Here is a 23,232-nt window from a genome sequence, read left to right as displayed (position 1 = left end):
TTGACGTGTCAGATGTTTTGGTGTCATAAATGTGCTGGGTCCCTCCACTTCCTTCATGCTAGTGAACCTACCAGCAGTGCTTTACTGATAAGACAACAAGACCTGTCCCCTGCTGGAGGACCAGTCATGGCCTGTTGTGCTTATGGACTGTGACCTTTGACCTGAGACAGATCTTTACATTTTTGAATAGCATTTGAAATATCATATAAAAGTTAAAGCACTACTATAGTGTATCTATACAGTGATTTCTATATCAATATACTATGCAGCAGATCCAGACTGTTGGATCACTTCATTTAGTAGAGAACAGGTCTGGTGTTAAAGGGAGACCTGGACCCTGTTTTCCCATCTTTGTGTGTCTAAGTGACTAATGGGGTCAACAATTTTTGAAATTGGTGCAGTATTGAGAGTGTTTCAGCCTGCAGCTGTGAAACAGGCTGCAGTATAATCAGACAATAGCACCCTGTCAATGTATGTCCACTAAAAGTGCTTGTTTCTGCTCCTGAGAGGCTCAGATTGTTATCAGAAGTTTCTGACAACTGCAGTTACATAAAACTTTCAACAAACTAGCATTTACAGCATTCCTTTCTCTTCGATCCCAGCTATCTCCTGTCTGTATGACATGTCAAAGGTTGTCAGGTTGAAATGACTGCAAAGAGATGTAGGAAGCTGCATGATTACTTGTCATGTCCTTCTGAGGTCAGAGTATTTTTAGCTCCTCTGAGTGATTCTGAGATGCTGACCAATGCAGGTCCTGACTAGTATGCCTTATAAGTAAAGGAAAACTCTTGTTTGACCTTTTGTCAAACATCCAGAGTTTTGTTGGTTCAGGTTTTCTACTGGGGAAACTTCAGCATGAGCCTGAGCTTGGTGAAACATTTACAGTAACATTCAGGGAGGTTGCGTCATTCACACAAGGACAAATGAAGACAACAAGACTACTGAAGAACACAAGGAGACATCAATAAATCATTTGCATCACAGTTTTCACTGCCCCAGTGAACACACACAGTCATGCTTCCATCACTTCAGAGGACATGACACTTACTTACATTCATTTCCTGGAGACTTATCCTAACCCTAAACATAACCACTACCTTAATATAACCCTAAATTAACCTTAACTCTTCACCCTAAAATTCATGATTTATGATAAGGGGTCTTTCGTTTTGTCCCATAAGGGAGGCGAATCCCCACAACATGAGGAAAACCTGGTAAATACACACACACACACACACACACACACACACACACACACACACACACACCCTAAACTGTCAACTTTGAACCAATCAGCTGACCACAAACCAGCTCTGATTAATCTGTCCAATGCTCTGCAGATTTACACTCTGTTACTGTAACAGTACACACACACACACACACACACACACACCCTAAACTGTCAACTTTGAACCAATCAGCTGACCACAAACCAGCTCTGATTAATCTGTCCAATGCTCTGCAGATTTACACTCTGTTACTGTAACAGTACACACACACACACACACACACACACACACACACACACGCAGTAATATCCTGCAGTCCATCTGCCACACTGATATAGGGATAAAGCTACAGTTATACACACACACACATGCCATTAAATCCTGTACCACTGACTAACAATGAGAACATACAACACACTGGCTGCTTCATCATTAACCCCTTTGACCATTTCAAACAGCTACATGTGTGGAATACGTGTGTGCAGTGCTTGTGGTAGATTTTTCTACACTGACTTTTAATAAATGCAGGTCTTAAACAAGTGTGAACTAAATGAGTGAATAAAAGCAAGACACACAACTCTGCTGCTTGTGTTTGTCAGAGTGAGAAGCTGAACTTCCTCTGTGCACGGAGACAAATCTTCTTCTGCAGCCGCTGCTGCAATAAAGGTAAGCTATAATTACACATGCACACACAGATCCACAGGAGGCAGGAGATTACACTAGCCCAGCTCCATCTGCTCAGGGGGAGAGAAACAGGGACAGACAGGAGAAGGTGGGGAGGGTGAGGGGGGGGGGTTGTCATTTTTATTGACCCAATTTCCACAGAATCTACATCTCACACAGTTGACTGGTTTCCTCTCTGGCTGGCTAACAATCCCATGAGCAAGGCACACGCTCCAGACTGTTTGAGTGAGTGTGTGTCTGTAGATGTCCTCCACAGCTACACAGACAGCAGCAGAGTGGAAGGCAGGCTGTGCTGTAGATAAAGTACAATGGTGGCCACAGTTTAGAGAAACAACTTTCAAAAGAGAGAGCCGCATGTGATGACACACACACACGCATACACACACACACACTCCTTTGTTCTCCTGTCATCATAAACAGAGCCAGTACAGTGACCAGATAACAGGATGCCTGCTGATATCTATTCGTGAGTGTGTGCTGTATTTCATTTGACAAAGTGGGCCACTGTTGCTAGGTAACCTAGCAGGACTTGAGCGGTCTGTAGCCAGGAAAAGAGAAGTCAAAGAAAGATATAACACTCTCACTCTCTATATCACTGACTGTCTATCTATCCATCGATTTTCTCAGCTTTCTTTGTCATCCTTTAGTCAAACCTCTAAACGTTTGAACGACTGAAGTTTCAAACCCAGAAAATGCAGACAAAATGTTAAAATATCACCTTCACCTGAAGACATTTTATCATCTGCCAATGTCTGTGAGCGTCTGTTGAGAAGATTGGCACGCATTCCAAAATGTATGACCACAGGCACTGCACATGTGAACACGTGAAGTTATCATGCTAATATCAATGTTATTTCAAGTCCGTTATATTATTCTGGAAGTAGAAAGAAGGTGCTTCAGAAGAACATTATGGTGCAGCACAGTTGCTCTTTCCTGGAAGAAAAAAGCCTCAAGCTGGAGCCTGATTTGGCCATGATGCTTCCACAGTAAACCACTAAATGTTGGTCAGTGTTACAGCTACATTGGAATTCTAGTAAAGACAGATGACTTCCATTATATACAAGAACATGGTCAGTGGTCGCACTAAACAGAGCCAAGCTCTAGTGAACAGCACGCCTCTGGCCAACACATACCTACAGTACAAGTCACAGCACACTTCATTGTACTATGCACCAGGGCCATTGTACTTGTCTTAATCTAATATACAATTTCCATTTCTTTCACCATTTCCCCACCTGCACTTTCGGCAGATCACACTTGATGACACTTCATGCACACTCAGGTCCTGTTCAGACCAAACACATGACATTCTCTGAGTGTGTGGAGGACAGAAGACAGATCTTGCTGCTTTCTAAAAAGCCTTTCTCACACAGACATCCACACAGCTTTCAAATGCCCCAGATTCCAACAAAGAATCACAATGTCACCCTCAAAAAATTAGCATGTTTAACAGAAGCTGTGATTGTTACAGAACTCTTCTGTTCATCATCTGGGAAAAACACGTCTTTGTCATATATACATTTGACAAATGTGAACTCACTTTGGTTTGTCTTGTAGGAGGAACTTCCTGTATGAAGCCAGGGATAAAAGCTCCTCAGTTCAGCTGAGCTTCAGTGCTGGAAGCAGCGTGTGCTAAGTGCTCTATAGCCATCAACCAAACCAAGGTCTGCTTTTTGTTGATTGTTGAATTTGCTTATGCCCTTTTTATCAGTTTGTGTTTTTTCTATTTTTATATCTGATTTTCACAACCATAAAAACTGCTGAACTCTACTGTTTTTATCTGCCTCCATGTGTCCTTCCTCCACCACTCAGCCAATCCTTACAGAGCTAATCTAAACCAGAGCTCTTCACAGGTCCACTCCATTCTGAGAATCTGAGACCTGACCTGGGAACCAATTATGCTCAGTCTAATCAGGTTGGGTGGGGTCTCTTTTTACTGCCACAGGTCTCGAGTGTGTGAATCAGTATGGCTTTGATCGTGTGTGTTATGAGAGAATCGTGACTCCTTTGAGGAATAGCTCAGTGTGTAGTGAGAGAGTGAGGGTGTGGCTGCAGAGGCAGGTGTTGGTGATCGCAGTAGAATAAAGTTAGCAGTAAAACTGAATGTGGACAGTTTGTCAGTGGATAAAAGGTTACAGCTCCTCAAGACCAGAGTCAAGTTATAGATATTACAACTGTCTTCTCTCTATCTACAGTCCAGTTGACTGTTTGTTCATAGGACATTATTATAGGCTATGTTGCTCTTCTTAATCACAGCTGCATGCTGCTGCCAGTGTGGAGCATGTCATCCACATTCTGGACCATGTCTAATCAGGTCTCTCTTTTTAAAAAATAAAATAATGCACATTGGGTTTGAGTAGGTTCTCCATGAAGACCTCTAATCTAAACTATATAATGTAAATATTTTGGTTAAATACACACAGTTCTGTTATTGTCACTGAGGTCAGCTTGAGCTCAGTGAATACAGCATAGGGTCTGTATATGTTGACATCATACTGAGTAAGCCTTATCTCAGGCCTGATAACTTTCTGTCAGATATTCACCAACTGCCAAATATTCCACTACAGAGGACGCTCCACTCCAGATCTATCAGAATAAGACAACAGTGTTGCTGTTATAAAAGCCATATAAGTGACATGAATCATTTCATCACTTGATCTGTGCAGGAACAAGAGTAGAAACTAATGAACAGAGGCACGTTATGTATCACAAATCATCAGGACTGAGATTTGTTTTGGGAAGATATTTATAGCATCTCTTCAGGGATACTTGCATCAAATCTCTGTGTTGGCAGCAGCTACAGATAAAAACCTCCTCAGGAATTCATTTCCAAAAAATATAATACACTCACATCATATAACCTTCAATCCTCAACATAAATAAGATCTGTGAAATTACAGCTCTGCTCTCTGCTGTGTCTGTGTCTCTCCCACTCTGAAATTAGGACATGGGAGAGCTCTGCCAGATAATGTTGGTGTGTAGCAATACATGGGCGCTCAGCCAGAATGCAGCATGAAAGAGTGTGTGTGTGTGTGTGTACTAGTAGAGAGTGTCTCGTTAGTTTACTGCTGGCTCTGCATCATTTGCCTTTGCTACAGAGGTAGGAGACAGACGCACTATCGTGTGGCCGGTCGGTTAGTTCTCCAGCCTGTCTCCATTTACAGCAGAGTTGGACCTGACCGTTCCAGCCTACAGGGTTTCCACTGAGACACGCGTGTGCAGGGGCTATATGGATAAAATCCCTCTATCATGGCCCATGGAATATTTCATGTAACGAGAGCAAGATATTTTATATAGTGATATAGTGTTTTCTGTGAGTTTAGAGAATTATATAATATAATAACTAAAGTCAAACAAATACATCACAATTCAAGTTACTTCACCAGGATAATGTAGAAATCCTGTAGATCAAATATTGTCATGCAGCAGTCGTGCATTTCAACAGCCTGATAGAACCAGAGACCTACCTTTAAAGATGGAATACAAATCTTGACTGTAATCTTACTGTTGTAAGCTGCAGCAGCCTATCAGAGTCTAGGTCCTTCTGCTTCACCCATGCTTCCTCATTTGATCTTATTTGGGTATTCTGGCTTGTCTAACTAAAAAAGATGGCATGCTTCAAACCTGCGTGCGATACTACAATCTGAGACACACTAGTAGCTGGCAAATGACATATGCAACTGGTCTGACGACAGCCTGTTCACACAGAGGAGTCTGGAGAAATGCCGGGGTTTCATGTGAATGCAAAAGTCTCTGTGACCCTGCCAAGATCTGTTTCCTGCTAATAGACCCTCACAGTCACATCAACGATAACTTATAGAGCAAACATGTCATTTGAAAGAGAGACTTCATTAAAGGAGGGGTTCACAGTTTTTCAGGTGTCCATATGAACATTGAGACAGCTTTACTTGGTGTCATCATTCCTTCTGTCCTTGAAGAGTTGAGGATGTCTGCTATATATGTGCTTCCTTCATTTTCTACATCGGTGTGATGCAGCATGGCTGCCACTCTTTTCTCCATCCTCTCTCATTCTCTTTGTTCACTTTCACACACTCTCTCTCTCTCTGCCCTTGGGTGTCGTCTGGTCATTGGAATTCACTTTGTGTCTTTGATGGGAGTCTGCAGTGAGTGTCTGTAATGAGTTCACACAGTGCTCAATGTTCCCTGGGAGACGGAGAGATGATGTAATATCTGGATCAGAGATGCAACCACATGCACATACACACAAGCAGAGCAAAGGTTAGTGTGAACGCAGTGGGTGCTGGGGGAACAATAGACAGATATACAGAACAGGAGGGCTTTTGGAGACTTTAAAACCATCTCTCTCTGTCTGTCTGAGTCACCCTCTGTCCACAAGACTGTCTTCTCTCTCTCCTTCTGGCAGTCTTCCTCTCTGCTGGAGTTCTCTGTGGTGTCAGATGAGATCTGATCCCATGTCAGAGCAGGAGGAGGCCGGAGCAGAGCTGTGCAGATCTCAACACCCAGCACACACTGCCAATAATTTATTGAACAACTGCGGTTTTTGGCCTAGCAGGGAGAAAGGAGATATTGCTGCCATGGTAAGAAAATAAAACATCTCTAAGAATGACAACATGTAATCCTTTATAATCCCAACAACAACAAATACTTCAACTGAATGATTTTATCAGAATGAATATACGGCACCAGTAAGAGGGTCTACTGTGTGTTCTTTTAAAGATGGCTAATGTTGCATACACGTGTGTCAAGATGTCATGTAACAGTGTTGCTTCATTATTTCCTCTGCTGTTGTGTAATGCTGGCATTCTGCCTCAGTAATGGAGTCACATCAGTGAGAGGAAGGAGAGAGAGAGAGAGAGAGAGAGGAGTCCCTACTGATCAGTGTAAAATACAACTGCTTTGTTACACTCAGCTGATTCAGTGTGCTAGTGAGGGGAAGCCTAAAGACGCCCCCCCCCCACCCCTAAGCACAGTACAAACACCACAGTCAGGCAAATAACTAGATAAATACACTCACTATCAGCTTTATTAGCTCCACTAATGGGACAGTGTAGGAAGCCGGACGCTGACTGTCAGCTGTGACTAATGGGCCAACATTTCTGCAGTGTGTGTGTGTGTGTGTGTGTGTGTGTGTGTGTGTGTAGAAAAGCGCTACTAACCCACTACAACCTACAAATATACAGCGCTGTGGGGAAAAGCTTCATTCAGTTATTATGTTTTGATTTGAATATGGCATAATGACAATATAATCAATATGATTGATGTGACACGATGTAAACTGGCCTAATGATAAAGAATATCACTGAGGCATCAATCACAATTAACTACTGCAAAGTAACAACCAATCACAAAATCAGTCATATCATAAAATCTAATCATAATATTACAGGATGACTATACTTGTATAATAACCAGGCTGAGTATCAACTCCAGTCTACATGTTGCTGCACCCTGATTATTACAGCCAAGCCAACAGAGGATACAAAAAACCCCCAACTCAACTCAAATACACATAGAATATCAAATTACTTCCCGATAATACAAATTACTCTCCGATAATGGAGGGAAGATTGTCTCCAAAAATGATATTCAGCCATTCCTGACGTAAATTTTCAATCCTCTGGAAGGTTGTAAGGACTCTTTGCTACTGAACAACCAGCAACACTTCCAGTGTCCTGCTTTACTCGTTATCTGGCTGAAATGCAAACTGTGACAAGAGAACTCACATACGTACTCAGCGTAGCGCTGGGCAGCGGGGGCTCATGCTAAAGCTTTCTGCATATTTGATTTGACTGTCTGGTTTGATGTACCATTTTCACCTCAACGCATTCGCTCTGGAGCCACAAACTTCAAAATTTCAAATAACTTAAAAAGACTGAGGAGACACAATACCAGCCCTTTAAACACAAGTGACAATAATTTCTGATGTCCGTGTGTGTGTTATAGAAATCATTTTGCTGTGTGACCAATGACCACAATAACATCTGCAGGTATCTTTACCACTGCTTCACAATATTATTATTATTATTATTATTATTGTTACAATCTGTATTATTTACTGCATTACATGTTACATCAGAACGTTATATCACATCCTGTATGTCGGCAGCTGTGCTCACATAAACAGCGTAATAGTGTGTGTGTAGGAAGAAGATGTGTCATCACAGGCCACATGTCACACACTGACTTAGAAGAAGAACAGAGTGGTGAGAGAGGGAGAGAATGGGTGAGAGGCTGAGTCACTGAGTGTGTGTGTGTGTGTGTGTGTGTGTGTGTGTGTGTGTGGTGGAGACACAGACAGAGAGACTGGCTTATAAAACTAAATTTAGCAGGAACTATGAATGCATGCATGGACAAAGCTGCAGTGTGTCTGCTACATTCACTCACTCATGGCTGGCCACACGTGAATTTGCAGCATGTTGGTAATCCCCGCTGTATAATATTGACTTTTTAATCGCTATTTGCACAAGTCATTCTGTTACTTAAGCAGCACTGTCGCAGCAGAGACAGAGACATACACATATGTGTCTATAGCCACACACACACACACACACACACACCAGCAAAAGTGTGGATTTGAAGTTCAACTGACTAAAATAATGAGTATAAAGTGTAATCCATCTGCATTCATCATTTAAAGAGATCAAGATCAACTTTGAGATTCATCCTCTTCCTCACTGCCATCTGTTTGAAGAGGCCAAAGCCAATAGAGCCGCTCATCAATTATCAATACTACACTTCATTCTACCTCACCCATTTCGGGTTGCATCAATTACAGTGTAAGAACAAAAGTCACGTGATGTAAACAGTGTGAAAAGAGAACAGCAGATCAGCGGCTGCTGGTGTGTATGAGAGCCAGCAGGAGGGCAGCAAGGTGCCACACAGCTGACATTCTGTAAGAGGTACATGTTGTAAAGATACACCTCCACTGGTTGAGTGTCAGAGGAGAGTGAGGGCTGTGATCATGTCTCAGCCAGGCAAAATGCACAACAATGCCATGACATGAAGGATGACGTCATCAAAGTTAGCATTATTGTACCTCGGCACAATAGTGACCCAGATGAAACATGAAGGAACTTCTACCTTCAGTGAGGTGTGCACCACCTCCGCGTTTCCCATACAGAGGCTCTAGTCAGGGAGCCTGCCCAGGTAGATAAGATCCAGATCTGTCCTGTTGTTCTTTGTGTTTACTGCTGCATTTGTTGGATTGAATGAATGAATGAAAAAGAGAAATTCAGAGGAGCAAAATGAAACTAAGAGTGCGTGTCTCCACAGTAAATCATCAGTTGAGTGTTTGATGGTTAATCTCTGCTTTAGAAGGTAACCGCTGTGACACAATCAGAAGGTAATGTTTTATTTCTCTCATTCACCAGCTTTCTTCTTGCTACCGCCGCGCTCTCTCCTTGCTCCACCACCTCTTTACTCTCTCACTCTTTTTTTTAAACAAGTAGGGAAGCCGACAACAAAGCCTAACTTTAATTTTAAGGTTATCAAACAAAGAGACATGTCCTCTCTTCATCCTAAACTGGTCCTAAATCAATACAAGAGTACTTCCTTGTTTTGTGATTGAAGCTGTACAAAAGTTGAAGCAGCTGCTCTGTGTGTGTTTGACCAATTGGTGACACTTATCCCTGCAAACCCCGCCCCAGAACTTCCTGTACTTTTGGAAAGCACTACACTGTGACACCCTGCGCCACCCACCACCACAAGTCAATTCTCAACCTGTGGGAAAGCTGTCGATCCCCGTCACACTTTAGCCTGACTAACACTCATTCAGCTGAAAATGTTTGAAACCTCTGAGGAGCACGGTGGGAGCAGAGAGGTCGAGTGGACTGAAGCTGAACCTAGAGTAGATTGTAAATGACATAGCAGACTATGAGCTCAGAGAATGCAGTTCAGACAACAACAAACTCACTAATAGACATATCTCTCCCAAGTCAACAATCAGTGTGATGCCTGAAGGCTTGCACCTGGGAACGGCATGATGTTGACATGTCAGTGCACGTTATTTTGTTGCCTAAAGGTGCTATCATATAACACTATAATCATAATATAACATTTTTTTCTTTAAAATTGTAATGCGAGGACATGTCATTAAGAGTAAACTTAAGTGGCCCTCTTTAAACAAGTGATTTTACTTTCACTCATGTGAAATGTCGTTAAAGAAACAGAGCTTTTACTTGAGTTTAATATTCTACAACTCTTTCCATCACTGTTGAAGATGTGGTATGGCAATATGAAATGATACATATACAGCATCTGAAAGAATGTAAGGCCCAGAAGAATACAATATACATTTCACAATCAAATACAATTACAACAATGGTAGAATGAAAATAATGCTTAAATTCAACTCTACTCAGCTTTGGTTGAAGATATTTTTTTTTAAAAAGTAAAGACAAGCTGACACAGTGAATCATTTGTCAACACATCTTTGCTGTATGAGTGAGTGAAGACAGTAAAAACTGCAACAGCAAATCCTGCCTGACTAAACACCTTATCAGTCCCTTGGCAGACAGGAAACCCACAGAAGACTCATTTCCTCTCAACAACACACACACTGAAGTGAATGGGGAGGTGTGAGCACTTCCTCTCCTCTGAACAAAAACAATATGAGAGGAAAGCAGGGCAGTGATAGTTGCTTGTGTGTGTGTGTGTGTGTGAGAGAGAGAGAGAGAGAGAGTGCAGCTGTTTTAGCATATGTGCATTCATATTTTTTATGCATGCATCTGTGTCCATACAGAAGTGCAGACTATCAGTGGGTGTATTAGTAAGTGAGTGTCAGAGCATGTATGTGAATATATGTAGGAAGCAGATGCCCACATGTAAAGCTGATGTGTTACTGTGTACACATACATGTGTTTCAGGTAAAGGGCAGTTTTGTCTGTGCTCAGCAGAAAGCAACCACACACACACTTACTTAAGCCTTATTCACACATAGTTCCTAGATCTGTTACTAGATCTTGAGGTGGGAAACTAGAGGTACAGATTTCCCTGAATATTGATCCCTGCTCCCATTCACACATGACCCCATGCAGGAAATGTTCCTGAACCTTCAGGGATAGACTGCATGTATGAAAAGGAGCTATAGTGTCAGCTTCTAGGTAGCTGTTGTAGCTGGCTCAACACAACCACACCTGTTGGTTTAACTTGTGTTCATGTTAATTTGATGAAAAACATACAACACAACAAACCAGTCTATCTGCCCCTCTGCTTGGTTTGTCATAAATATTTCAAACAAGCTAAAGCATCACATTGTCACAGCTCTGTCGCTCTCCAGCTGGAGTTTTACTGAAAATAAGCAGAAAAAGTCCACAAGTGTAGCCAGCTGGTGGTTAGCCACTGAGAGCACTACATCTAGTGACATTTCTGCATCTAGTGACATTTCTGCATATTTCTACATAGCTCACACTAGCTTCACTTATTCATAATATACACTTCACTGACACATGAAATATTGAGTAGTGACACATGTATTACTTATTATTTACTTATGTTTGCATAACTTGACTTATTTAGCATAAAAGCATGACACTCAATAATAGCAGGTTTTATTAGGGAAATAACAGAGGTAATGCAGACAGTGTTGTTCAGCTGTATCTATGGGAAACCAGTGGAAAGCAATGCAAAACCATAGAAAAAACAGAGCTGGGTAAACACAAGAAGGCTAAATTAAAGCCAAATGTGTGTGTGGTGGGGGTGGGGGTGGGTGGTGGGTGGGGGGTCGGGGGGCTAAGCAAAGCTCTCTCTCAACTCGCTACGCACACAACCTACGCACTGAGATATTCCTTAAAGGAGCTACACTACTTGTATAACACGTTTTGGTTTAGAAAGCATCTTAAGACATTTTTTTTTAAATTCCCCCGATGCTTAGGTATCGGGGCAATACCTAATACCACACACTGGCAGAACCAGTGTATGTGTGTGTGTGTGTGCGCGTGCATGTGTGTTGCCTATGTGGGGGATGGGACCCGTCTTGGTGAGTTATGGAGCTAGGGTGAGCAGGGTGGGGTCACTGTGAACTTAACGACACAACAGACCAAACCCAAACACACAGCCTGAGGCAGGTTCTGTCTCCAGTGACTGCTGCCGTTACAGCAGCAGCTCGCCACACAACAAGGATCATCTGTCTCTCTCTCACACACACACCTTATACATCATGCAAACATATTACTATACTAGGACTCACACACAGCACTTCTCATTGACTGCCAGTTCTCTCTCTCTCTCTCTCTCTATTAAAAGCTGCGTGCATCAGCACAGAGGACAGCTGCACACACACATACAGCTACATTGACATAATTTAACAGATGACTGTAGTCTGAAAGGGAAAAGGTCACAAACAGTTGTGTGTGTGTGTGTGTGTGTGTGTGTGTGTGTGTGTGTATGTGTGTGTGATGAAATGGGCAGTTTCCATTAGCTAACAGAGCCAAGGTTATGCTACAGGAGAGATAAATGACACTGCAGCCTTACATCACCTGACACCACCTGTCATTGCACCAACACACACACACACACACACACACACACACACACACACACAGAAACATGCTTCATACATGTGCACATATGCAAACACTGATAAACACTACTTTGCACATGCGCGCACACACACACACACAATGGGTCAATTCTTACAGCCATCACACATTTATCAGATGTTCAGTTGAAGACAGCTTTCCAAAGAGACTGGAGGTCTGGCTTTCCTCGGACATGAATTTGTCCATGTTTGGGAAGCATGTTACAGAAAGCTTCTTACGGCTGCTGACGCTGGCAGAGACGAGGGAAACACTCAGTGCCATTATCAGGCACTAAAATATAAAGATAAGACCGATCATATCAGGAAGCTGTGATACAGGGAAGCCATTATCAATCCAGGCTGTCTCCAGGATTTAGCCTGATTCGAGCTGGTAGATTTTATGCAGTCTGGGTAGTCTGCATGTTTGTCTGCACTGGTTTCCCTCCGCAGTCCAAGGACATGAAAGTTGGGTTAATTGGAGACTCTACTTTGCCTATAGATATGAGAGTGAGTGTGAATGGTTGTCTGTCTTTATGTGTTAACACTGTTCCTCTCTCAGAACAGTTACTCCATAAACCAATAAACCTTTAGTTAAATGTAACTCCCCACTGCAGACACAACTGACACCATTCATTTATTTTACAGCAGATACTTGTTGAACTTCTATCTGCATGAATGCAGCATAGAAATGAATATTTTCAGAAATGGACAAATGGAGGATGGATACTCTGATACTTGTGGATCGTCCTGCTGCAGCACCTACAGCTATCACTGCTGCAGCACCTACAGCTATCACTGCTGCAGCACCTACAGCTATCACTGCTGCAGCTGTCCCTGATACAACCATTACTGGTTCAATCAATACTCTTACTACAGCTCCAACAACTGCTACTGCTATCATTAGCATCACTGATCAATGCTATTATAGTGTTCAGATGTTCCCTTTTTCAGTCCTTATTCTGTTTCTCTCTCTCTCTTCTGCTGTGTTCAGGCTGCTTAACTGCATCTTTCTTCACAGCCAATTGCTATTAAGGAGGAGGGCTAACACACCACAGATGAATGGTGTATGTCACTTATTTAAGCAAAAAAAATAAATAGAAGCAGGTCAAAGCTTTTTCAATTTGAGGACTTTTCAAATGTTATATGAGGATTGCATTTGAACTATGTTTATAAAAAATGCATGTGTGAGAGAGACACACAGAAAGAGTAAGAAGAGTAAGAGGCAAACAATGACAACCATGAATAACTGAGATAATGGAGAAAAAAGAGACACTGTGTGTGTGTGTGTGTGTGTGTGTGTAGTGATGACTGGGGTTTAGTGATGTAACAGTGTAATAACCAGACAAGCAATCTGCTGGGTCTGCATGCTTTCTTGTCTGTGTGTGTGTGTGTGTGTGTGTGTGTGTGTGTGCGTGTGTGTGTGTGTGTGTGAGAGTTGTCTGATTCTCGGTGAAAAATCAGCAGCAGTGTTCAAAGCTGGAGCATGTTTCAGAAAGCAAATCAGACATATGCAGGAAGTTTGGAGTTTCATAGACACTGGCTTTACAGTGAAAAAAAAGTGAAAGTAGAAGTGACTATGAGAAAATGTGTGAATGAAAATGGTGTTTGTGAAAGAGAAGAGGAATTGAGAGCAGCAGAGTATGATCTGATGTTGTTAGAAATGTAGAATGTAGCCATTATAGTGCAGCTGATTCTACCTCCATAGTGTGTGTGAACCAGAGTTTATTATCAACTGGCCTGCACTTGTTCCATTTCACACTCTGTCATTATTTGAATACTGGCTCTCAGTGGGAATTCACTGTAAATGATGTAAACATTAGAAGAGATGTCAGTGGACATCCAAGGTTTGCCACAGCGTTTCATAGAATAAAAAGCACCTCCACTAACCTCAGAAGAGATTATTCTCATTTATCAAATATAATATTTGTCTTATTAAGCTTCAGGGAGAACAAGTAGTGGTGTCAAGTGTTTAGAACTGGTTTTTTTCAATTCTTAGGGTCACCAAAAAATAATCCTTGCACTCCACATTATCTTCATGCAGACAGTACAAACAATAAGATCATTAGCTACTGGAACAGTTCATATGCAACTGCATGAAATGATACATTTAAAAATAAACTATGTGTTGTCTATTCTTTACAACACACTTCTCCACTGTGTTTACAACATTTAAAAAAAAATTGAAAACCAATATGCAGCTAGATGTAACCAAAGCATTCATAGTTATGAATGGAGACTTCTCACACAATGTTTGATCAATTTTTAATAAATAATAATAATATTAACTTGATTTGTATAGCACCCATCATACAAGATGCAGCTCAAACTGCTTCACATTAAAGAGATAAAAAACAAATGAGACTTTTAACAAAGTGTTTCCTCTCCCTCCAAACTCTCAGGTCAACACAGTCTGTATGCTCTGTACACTAAACATGAAGCTGTCAGTAGCTTCATGCTGCCATGACAACTGCGTATCGGATGTTCAAACAGCTTGGGAAACCCCCTCTCCTTGTCATTTCACCCTCAACAGTAGCTATTCTGCACAGCTGTAAACAATTACACCTGGCCCTTAATGTAGAACGTTGCAGCAGATAAGACAGAAGGCAGTGAGGAGCTGTTTATTTAACAAAGCACCAACCCTTGTGTTAGTAGTGGTGATCAGAGTCATAGCTTACTCACTCGGGTGATAAGTCAAAGCCTCAATAGTGTCTTTGAAGCTCAGCTGGATGAGCGTTTCCCGCTAATGTTTTCTGGCTTTTTTGTGTCTCTCACACAGCTTAGATGTATTTACTTTGATGTCTTTCCCCATCTTCTTGTTCTGATGCAGCGAACCTCCCCAATAATGCAAACACAGCACAGAGCTCTCATAGAGGACTGTTGAGTGTGTGTGTGTGTGTGTGTGTGTGTGTGTGAGTAAGTGAGAACATTTTCTGGTTAAAGCTTTTACTTTCGTCGAAACTCATGTTCAAGCAGCAATAGAAAAAAAAAAAATCAACCACACAGGAAACAAAAGTTTCTCAGGTGTTGATCATGTTATCGATTAAAATGAAATGATCTAACATTCCCTTTACTAAAAATCAGTGATTCATTACCTCCTGAGGCTTACAGCTCCTATTTTCCACTTGTATGTTTTTGATGCTGTTGCTATGACAATAGCAGCAGCGGGGCAGTGATATGACGAACGAGTGACCAAAAACAGGAGGAGTCAGACAGAGAGAAAAACAAGCAGGAAAAAAAACTGTTTGTGTGTGTGTGTGTGTGTGTGTGTGTGAAGTCTTTGAACTCTTATCTCCAATGCGTGTGCCAGATGGCGCTGTGCACTCTGCTATTACATAATCAAAAGAGTGAATCACATTTCCATGCACACACTCGCACCCTCTGTTGGGCACAGACACACACACACACACACACTCAGACAAACATTCACACGGTCCAAAACTAAACGCCATCAATGTCAAATATTAATGAAGCGAATCCTTCAGTCAGGAACAGACACAAAAACACTTAACTCCCACTGACTAAAAATATGACTTTACTGCCACACACACACACACACACACAAGTTCAGCATGAGCATGCCTACACAGACCACTGTCCTTTGAACTGTGTATGACAGTGTGTGTGAGGAACAGAGTGACGTACAGACTACAACAAAAACACCACAACAACCACACTGCCACCACACCAAAGCCTCTATGTGTGTGTATGTGTGTCTTTGTATATGTGTGTATGTGTGTGTGTGTGCTGACAGATACACAGACCATATTCAGCATCAGACTGCTGATGTATAAATGGTTAATGACACACACAAACACAAAGCAGAGCAAGACATTCCAATTAAAACCGCTATCAGACAAATACAGTGCATTCTAGCTGCTTTGTTACTGCACTAGTCTCTTCACTAGACTCAACTCTAGAGAGATGTGACACTATTACCCCCATGCAGAGAAATGTATTTATCTTCAACAGCGAAAAGCACACTACCCATCAGCCAGACATGACTTCTTAGAGGAAAAAATGAACTCTGTCCACATTACAAACATCGTCTTGCAGAAAAACTGCAAAGCCTTCATTCTGTTTGAAGTGTTTAGTTGACTTGTGCAGTGGAAGACAGCGCTGCACCAGCACTATCTGTATCTGTATAGATACAGATGTGTTTGTCTTTAGTGTTGGGGAGTGATTCCATCACAGGGAAACTAGCTCAACTGCATTCTGCAGCATCATTCTAAATAAACCACTCATCAGTTACAGCAACAAGAGCCAAATAATGGCACTTTTCCACTAGCTACACTAGAAACTTAAGTCCCCTTTGGTCAAAACAGATTAGAAAACAGCATCGCATGAGACACAGTTTTCACACCTGATGAAACAACAGAGTCACGTTTTGTTCGGTCACATTTTCTTTCTCTATCTCACTCTTTTTACACTAGTTGCAAAGTCGAGCCTCATATAACTTTTTAATGTCAATAAATGTTACATTTTTGTAAATGACAACTGGTGAGACCCAGTGCTTGTTGACTGTGTGAATGAAGCTGTACACAGGTTGTAGCAGCAGTGAGGTTATTGTTTGACTCATCAGTGACAGCAGACACCACCCTGATAGTTCCTAGGCCCTTGGGCAAGTACCAAACCCAGAGCAGGGGCCAGGGCCTGTGGCTGAGGAACTAAATATAGACCCTGGTTCCTCTGGCAGAGATACAGGGAAGGTTCCTGAGTCCCTAAAGAGGTTCCTGGGTTCCTGAAAAAGTTTCTGGAAAGGTTTCTGCGGTGGAAACGGGCTACTTGAGGCCAAATGGTCAGTGTCCAAACTGGTGTTGTAGTTTGTTTGACTTTGGTACATTGTCATGCTTTTCTTGATTTTTGTCCTCAACACGTCAAAGAGGAGCAAAGAAGTGGCGAGCCTACAGACTCAGAACAGCTGGTAAACACCATGAGACTACAAGAGACAAAAAGCATTTCCACTGCACTCATGTAGACCATGACAAAGCTTCTACCTGTGGCAGGGCTGCCACCCAGGAACCACTCATGTCCAAGACCACAAGGACAAATAAATGAGACGACTCAAAGTGAGGATGAATAATGACCCTGAGGATTACATAGAAATTACGACAGTTCTTCAGAACTTGCAGACACTATGTTAAACACTGTGGTGACTCTAAATGCCGTGGGCAGCTTGGTCATATTCCTGTCTGTCTCTATGGCTGTGTCATGTCTATAAATAGAAAACAAAAGGTCTTACCAGGGCAGGCCACTGTATGTGTTTGGCCTTGGTTCCCTGCAGCAGGCCTCCTGCTCCTCCACCTGCTCCTGCTCCTCCTCCTCCTCCTGCTCCCTCCTTCCTCTTGGCCCAGACCAGCTGGTGCTCCAGCAGAAACAGCTGGAAATCCTCATAGACCTTCACCCACTCTCGCTTCTCCCACTCCTGGTCGTCAAACTCCACGTATACCTGCACAGGACACATAGAAGAGACTTTTCAATAACCACGTCTATGAGAGCACTTGTCTTGCACTGTTGTCTTGCACTGTTGTCTTGTGTTGGAGCTGCATGTTTGGGTGCAGCATTACACTGGTTTTCTACAGAGCAGTGTGACACACCCTTTAACATCAGGACAAACATTAAACCATTAAACACCTGTTTCCCAACACATAATAATAGTAATTAGAAGAAAAAAGAAGGAGAAGAAAGGGAGGATGATGAAGGAGAATGTGCTGTAGCAGAGGAAGTAGAGGAGAAGAAACATGGGGAGGCAGGTGAAGAAGGGAAGTCTTTCCAGCAACTATGACACATTCATTCATTATTTATCTTCACTCAAACATGATTTTTCTGTTATTGCTTTATGAGAAACATGGCTTAGAGAGGATTCTAGAGTTCAGTTCACTATGTAAGGGAGGTGGAGTATCTCTGCTCATGTTGAATATGAATTTATGTATGATCTCTCTGAAGTCAGATACAGATGAGGCGGAATCTGTTTTTTTTAGAGCTCTCTGGTGTCTGGTGGAAAGAATGTTATTGTTGATTGTTATTTTACAAAGACTTGAATGAACTTTTGTCCAGTTCTGTTGATCTGATAAACAATGAGGATAAACTCTGTTACGTTTCAGGTGATTTTAATATTAAAAATAAATGAGACAACCTTGCTGGGGATTTTCTCAATAATCTCTTATTCATAAAGCTACACAAGTTACATTAAATTCAACAACTTTGGATTGATAACATCTTAACTAAGTCTTTGAGTAAAGGAATTAAATCTGTCTTCCAGTTCTCTTTATTCAAGGTTGACAGAGCTAAACATACCAAGAGAATAATGCACACCAGTATTTCATGAGATGATCTATATGAGGGAAATAATGCTGATTTTGCATATCAAAATTTTATGAATGTTATTGAATGTTTATGAATTATTTAGTTTTAGTTTTAATGAATGTTTTCCACTTGGCAGTCATAGCAGGATATACACTCAAGACTTCAACAAGCCTTGGTTTACATTACATATTAAATCCTACTCCTCTTACCCATGCTGGTTTAAATCCTATAGATATAAGTATATTATATATATATAAGTATATTCATTCAATTAGATCTGCAAAATAGAAATATGTCAGTGAAAAATTTGGTGAAAATTCTCTCAATAATCCCTTTGATAGAGCTCAAATATGTCATGATTTTTTTGTTTATATTGGTTATGAATTGGCTAACGAAATTTCTGCTTGTCATGGTAATCCACTGGATTTTATTCCAAGAAACCTTCCTGTTATCTCTTCTCTAAAGCCCACTGCTATCTAATAAATAAAGTGATGTAATTGATTAACTAAAACATCTTCAGCTGCATTCATGGTCAAACAGGTGAAACAGTCATTATTGCAGCCACAGAAGATTTAAAAGCAGATGATCCATGTTGTTTTACACTAGAGACTCATATCTATTTTGTCATGTTTTTCAAAAATATTAGAAAAAAAATGATATACAAAAGGATTCTTTTTCATCTAGATGTCTAATTCAGTTCTTTACAAACACCAGTATGGTTTCTAGAAAAAAATCACTCCACGTATACGGCTGTGCTTCACTGATTGACATTGTGCAAAAATAAAACTAAACTCATGAATGAGAAAAGAAAAGAGAGGAAGACGTAGCACAGGTGAAGAGAGAGAACAAAAGGACAAATGGGAAAGAAGGGAACATGAAGAGGGGGAAGTAGAAGGAGAATGAGAGAGGAAAAAGAGAAGGAGGAGAAAGATAAGAAGAATAGGAAGGAAAAGAAGAGAAGAGGAAGATGGAGATAGGAGAACGAGAAGAATGAGAAGTAGTAGTACTGACAAAACAGAAATCTCTTTCAAAATAAAATCTCATCTCTTCAGCATATTGTTATCTCTTGGTATATAATGCAACTGGGATGAAATAAAAGTAGCATTAACATGTATTACTGAGTGTGTTCCATGCAGTGTTAGAATATAAGCTGGTGTCATGTGAAGCCATGCTACATCTAATTTTACATTTGATCAATACTGCTTATACGCAAGAAAATGTAACAATTTTTCTCAAGCAAAAATCTGTTGCAGAACATAAGAGCACAGTTGAAGAGATAAAGTAGGTCTATGCCTCAGTATGTGCAGGTCATTATATTGTAACACAGAGCACATAGATACAAGCCAGTGAGTGTTGTGAGTGCTTCTCTATGACAGCATCTTCACTCCCTGTTCTCTCATTCCTCCGTCTATAGAAACCGCCCCCTCCCCCGCTCTTACCTCTATAAGCAGAGAGAGGGGGGGGGGGGCGGGAAGGATCAACGGGTGCATCTTTCCTCATTCACCCTCCCCCCTCTCCCATAATGCACTACTGCAGTCAACTGAGTGATCACTCCCAGCCAGTAGACAGCAAGGGCAGCTACGTCACTCTGTCCTCCTTTGTTTACTGTTGCTGCAGCCTCTCCCTCTGTTTATTACCACCTCCATCTATCCCTCCATCTCTCCGTCAGCCTACACATCTCGCGCTCTACATCTCCACCTCCGCTGGATTACTGCTCTCTCACTCCCATTTCAGTTGCATCGGTGGCAGTCGTTCCGGGACGCTCCTCATCTGATCTAATCCATCACTCTCACATGCTTCAGCGTCCTCTATCCATGCCTTCATCTCTGATTCATTCCAGACAACAAAGGTTAACCTCTAACTGTCACTCTGTCTCCGTTTCACTTTAGATGAGTGTAATTAACATCTGTCCTTAATTCACTTTAATTAACAGCTTGTCCTGTCAGTGTGGAGGCATTTCAATAATGATCAGAAACATGATTTACCAAATGATGTGGACGTCGTATAAGCATTATTGACCTTGGTTTGGTAGTGTTTAAACAGGACACACACACATCCCAACAGATACAGACAGTATCTTGGATTGCTCTGCAAGATGACAGTGCTAAGTGAAATGCTAATTGAGCTGTGATGTAAGTGCTATTTTTAGAATCCAATTTGACTTCCACTCATTGTGGAATATGATTGTCAGCTGTCTTTTTAACAATAAGCACCAACACACTTTCACCCTAGTCTATACAGAAAGTGGTTCAGCAGCATTTTTCAGTCATCTGTCTCACACACTTGTGATGGAGCAGATATGTTTCTACTGTAATTAATACAGCAACAGTCTACACAGGCTGTGCAACAGCTTGTGTTTCACTCAATCGCAACATGAAGCTTAGTTTTACACTTGACACAAGTATGTTTTCTTCTGTTTCACATGTATAACTACAGTGACTGCGTGTCGGGCTCTGAGCGCTGCCAAAACCCCAGTGGCCTACACTGAATCCTGAGCCTGAATGCATCCTGTGTAGACACAGACAGAGGACATGCTGCTTTCACTACACATGCTGTGTAGAGGCCAAAAAAAGAACTTGATCTGCACGTTCTTAAGTCTGAAGAAAGAAAAAAAACTTTCACCAGGAATGTTTACTTCCTGTTTTCAACATGTGTCATCACTACAAGAAACCACTACCTCATTCAGATCAAAGTCATGAGTCAACAGGGACACCAGCTGATCTGTAACACCAGCAGCTTCTCTAGTGTTTGTGTGTGTGTGTGTTCCAGTAAAGCTCTGGTAGACTAGCATTACTACCACAACTTAACAGGGTGTGTACAAACACACACACACACACACGCATATTTTCACATTATAGCCAGCCTGTATGTCAGCCCAGGTCATTAAAAGTCAATCTAACACTAACTGTTGGCAGTTGGCCCAGGGCCAGGAACAGGCCATGCAGGGACAGTGAATTATAGGGCTGTGCTCAGTCAGCCAGTGCTGGAACTGAAATACAGTAGCTGCACACCATCACCACCCACTACCACCTCAATAATAACAATAAACCTTTCTGAAAATGTCAACACAAACTGAAAATGTAGAAATGTAAAGTAACTTTACTTACTACTTACTTTACTTTACTACTCATAAAAGTAGAATTTATGGCAGAGCTGTTGTATTGGATTGCACAGGTGTACCTAATGAAGTGGCCAGTGGGTGTGTGTATATATATATGTGGTGAATTCTGTAATTCAGATTTGTAATTCATGTCTGTCTGATGGTGAACTCAGTTATAATAAAGGTGAAAAAAAATGTAATTACTGAAGCTGGCTAATATGATGATCACATACTGTATAATCAAAGTGATCCATTGTTCTATATTATATCAGAAAAATCTCTTCACACATGTACAACAAAGACTTCAATAACTTCTTTGGTTGCTTTATAGTCACAATTAATTTGCAATCTTTCATTTGGATGACAGAATAACACTGACTAGTTGTGTTTCAATCACTTCAGGTTGAGGCTCTCCCTGGTCAACCAGTATAGAATGGATTATTTCTGTAAGAGACTAAACCAATAAAAACATGGGCTAGACCTCCTCTTATTTTCCTTAGAAAACATTAGACACTGCTGCAGCAGTCACAACCCAACCTTGTTTGGTTAAGTGCATTTTCTACCCATTTCAAAGACAGCGTAAAGCTTTATTTGAGTTTTAGTTCATTATCTCTGGTCTACTATAACAGGAACTCCTCTACAACTCAGCTTTATCTGACTTCAATCTGATTTCAACGGTGTGAATACATAAGTGTCTTCAGGTAAATACACCTGGACCCTATTGGGATAAAAATGTCACAAAGCAAACTGTTCCAGTACACTTGCAACACCTGGTTTGATGCAGAGCAGACACTCCAAATGCAAAGAGTCAATATAGCACCTGATCAAGTGTACTTATAATGAATAAAATCCTCATCACTATCATCATCAAGTGAATAGTGCAGTTCTAATACAGCTGTCAGCCTCGTCTACCGCTGTACAGTCTGATGAAGTCACTCTGCCTCTCTGACAGGGAGAGTGAGACACCACATTCCTGTTAAACCTGTTGTGTCAATCGCTTTAGGTCTGTGTCTGTGTCTGTGTGTGTGTGTGTGTGTGTGTGTGTCAGTGTCTGGAGTCTCATTTATTCATCTGCATATAGATTATGTACATACACACAAGGGATGAAATGAGAAGAACAGAACTATAGATTCCATCCTGCTGTCAGTGTGATCTGTCTGCATGCACTGATTATTATCAGCAAGCATATTAATAACCCTCACACACAAACACATACACACACACACACACACACACAGAAAGAAAAAGAAAAGCACACAGAGTACACCGAGTATTCAGTCAAGAAAAACATACACATGATAGGAATGGGGAAACTAAGTGTCTGGTGAGTCTGTTGCTATAGTAACCAGAGCCAGCAGTGAGCACTGGCCACACACACACACACACACACACACACACACACACACACACACACACAC

At 41.4% G+C, this 23,232-nt stretch overlaps 1 protein-coding gene across 2 annotated transcripts in view; it reads right to left on the bottom strand.

The window, feature by feature from the left end:
• jmjd1cb (jumonji domain containing 1Cb) overlaps positions 1–23,232 on the bottom strand; it is a 131,840-nt gene that overhangs the window by 59,756 nt on the left and 48,852 nt on the right. For both annotated transcript variants that reach the window (XM_067576750.1, XM_067576751.1), the window contains exon 2: positions 17,651–17,857. In XM_067576750.1, coding sequence (XP_067432851.1) covers positions 17,651–17,857 — 207 coding nt within the window. The remainder of the gene's footprint in view (positions 1–17,650; positions 17,858–23,232) is intronic.

The sequence above is a fragment of the Thunnus thynnus genome, chromosome 20 (genome assembly GCF_963924715.1).
Source record: "Thunnus thynnus chromosome 20, fThuThy2.1, whole genome shotgun sequence".
In the NCBI taxonomy this organism is placed as follows: domain Eukaryota; kingdom Metazoa; phylum Chordata; class Actinopteri; order Scombriformes; family Scombridae; genus Thunnus; species Thunnus thynnus.
This window is presented reverse-complemented; position numbering and strand designations above follow the sequence as displayed.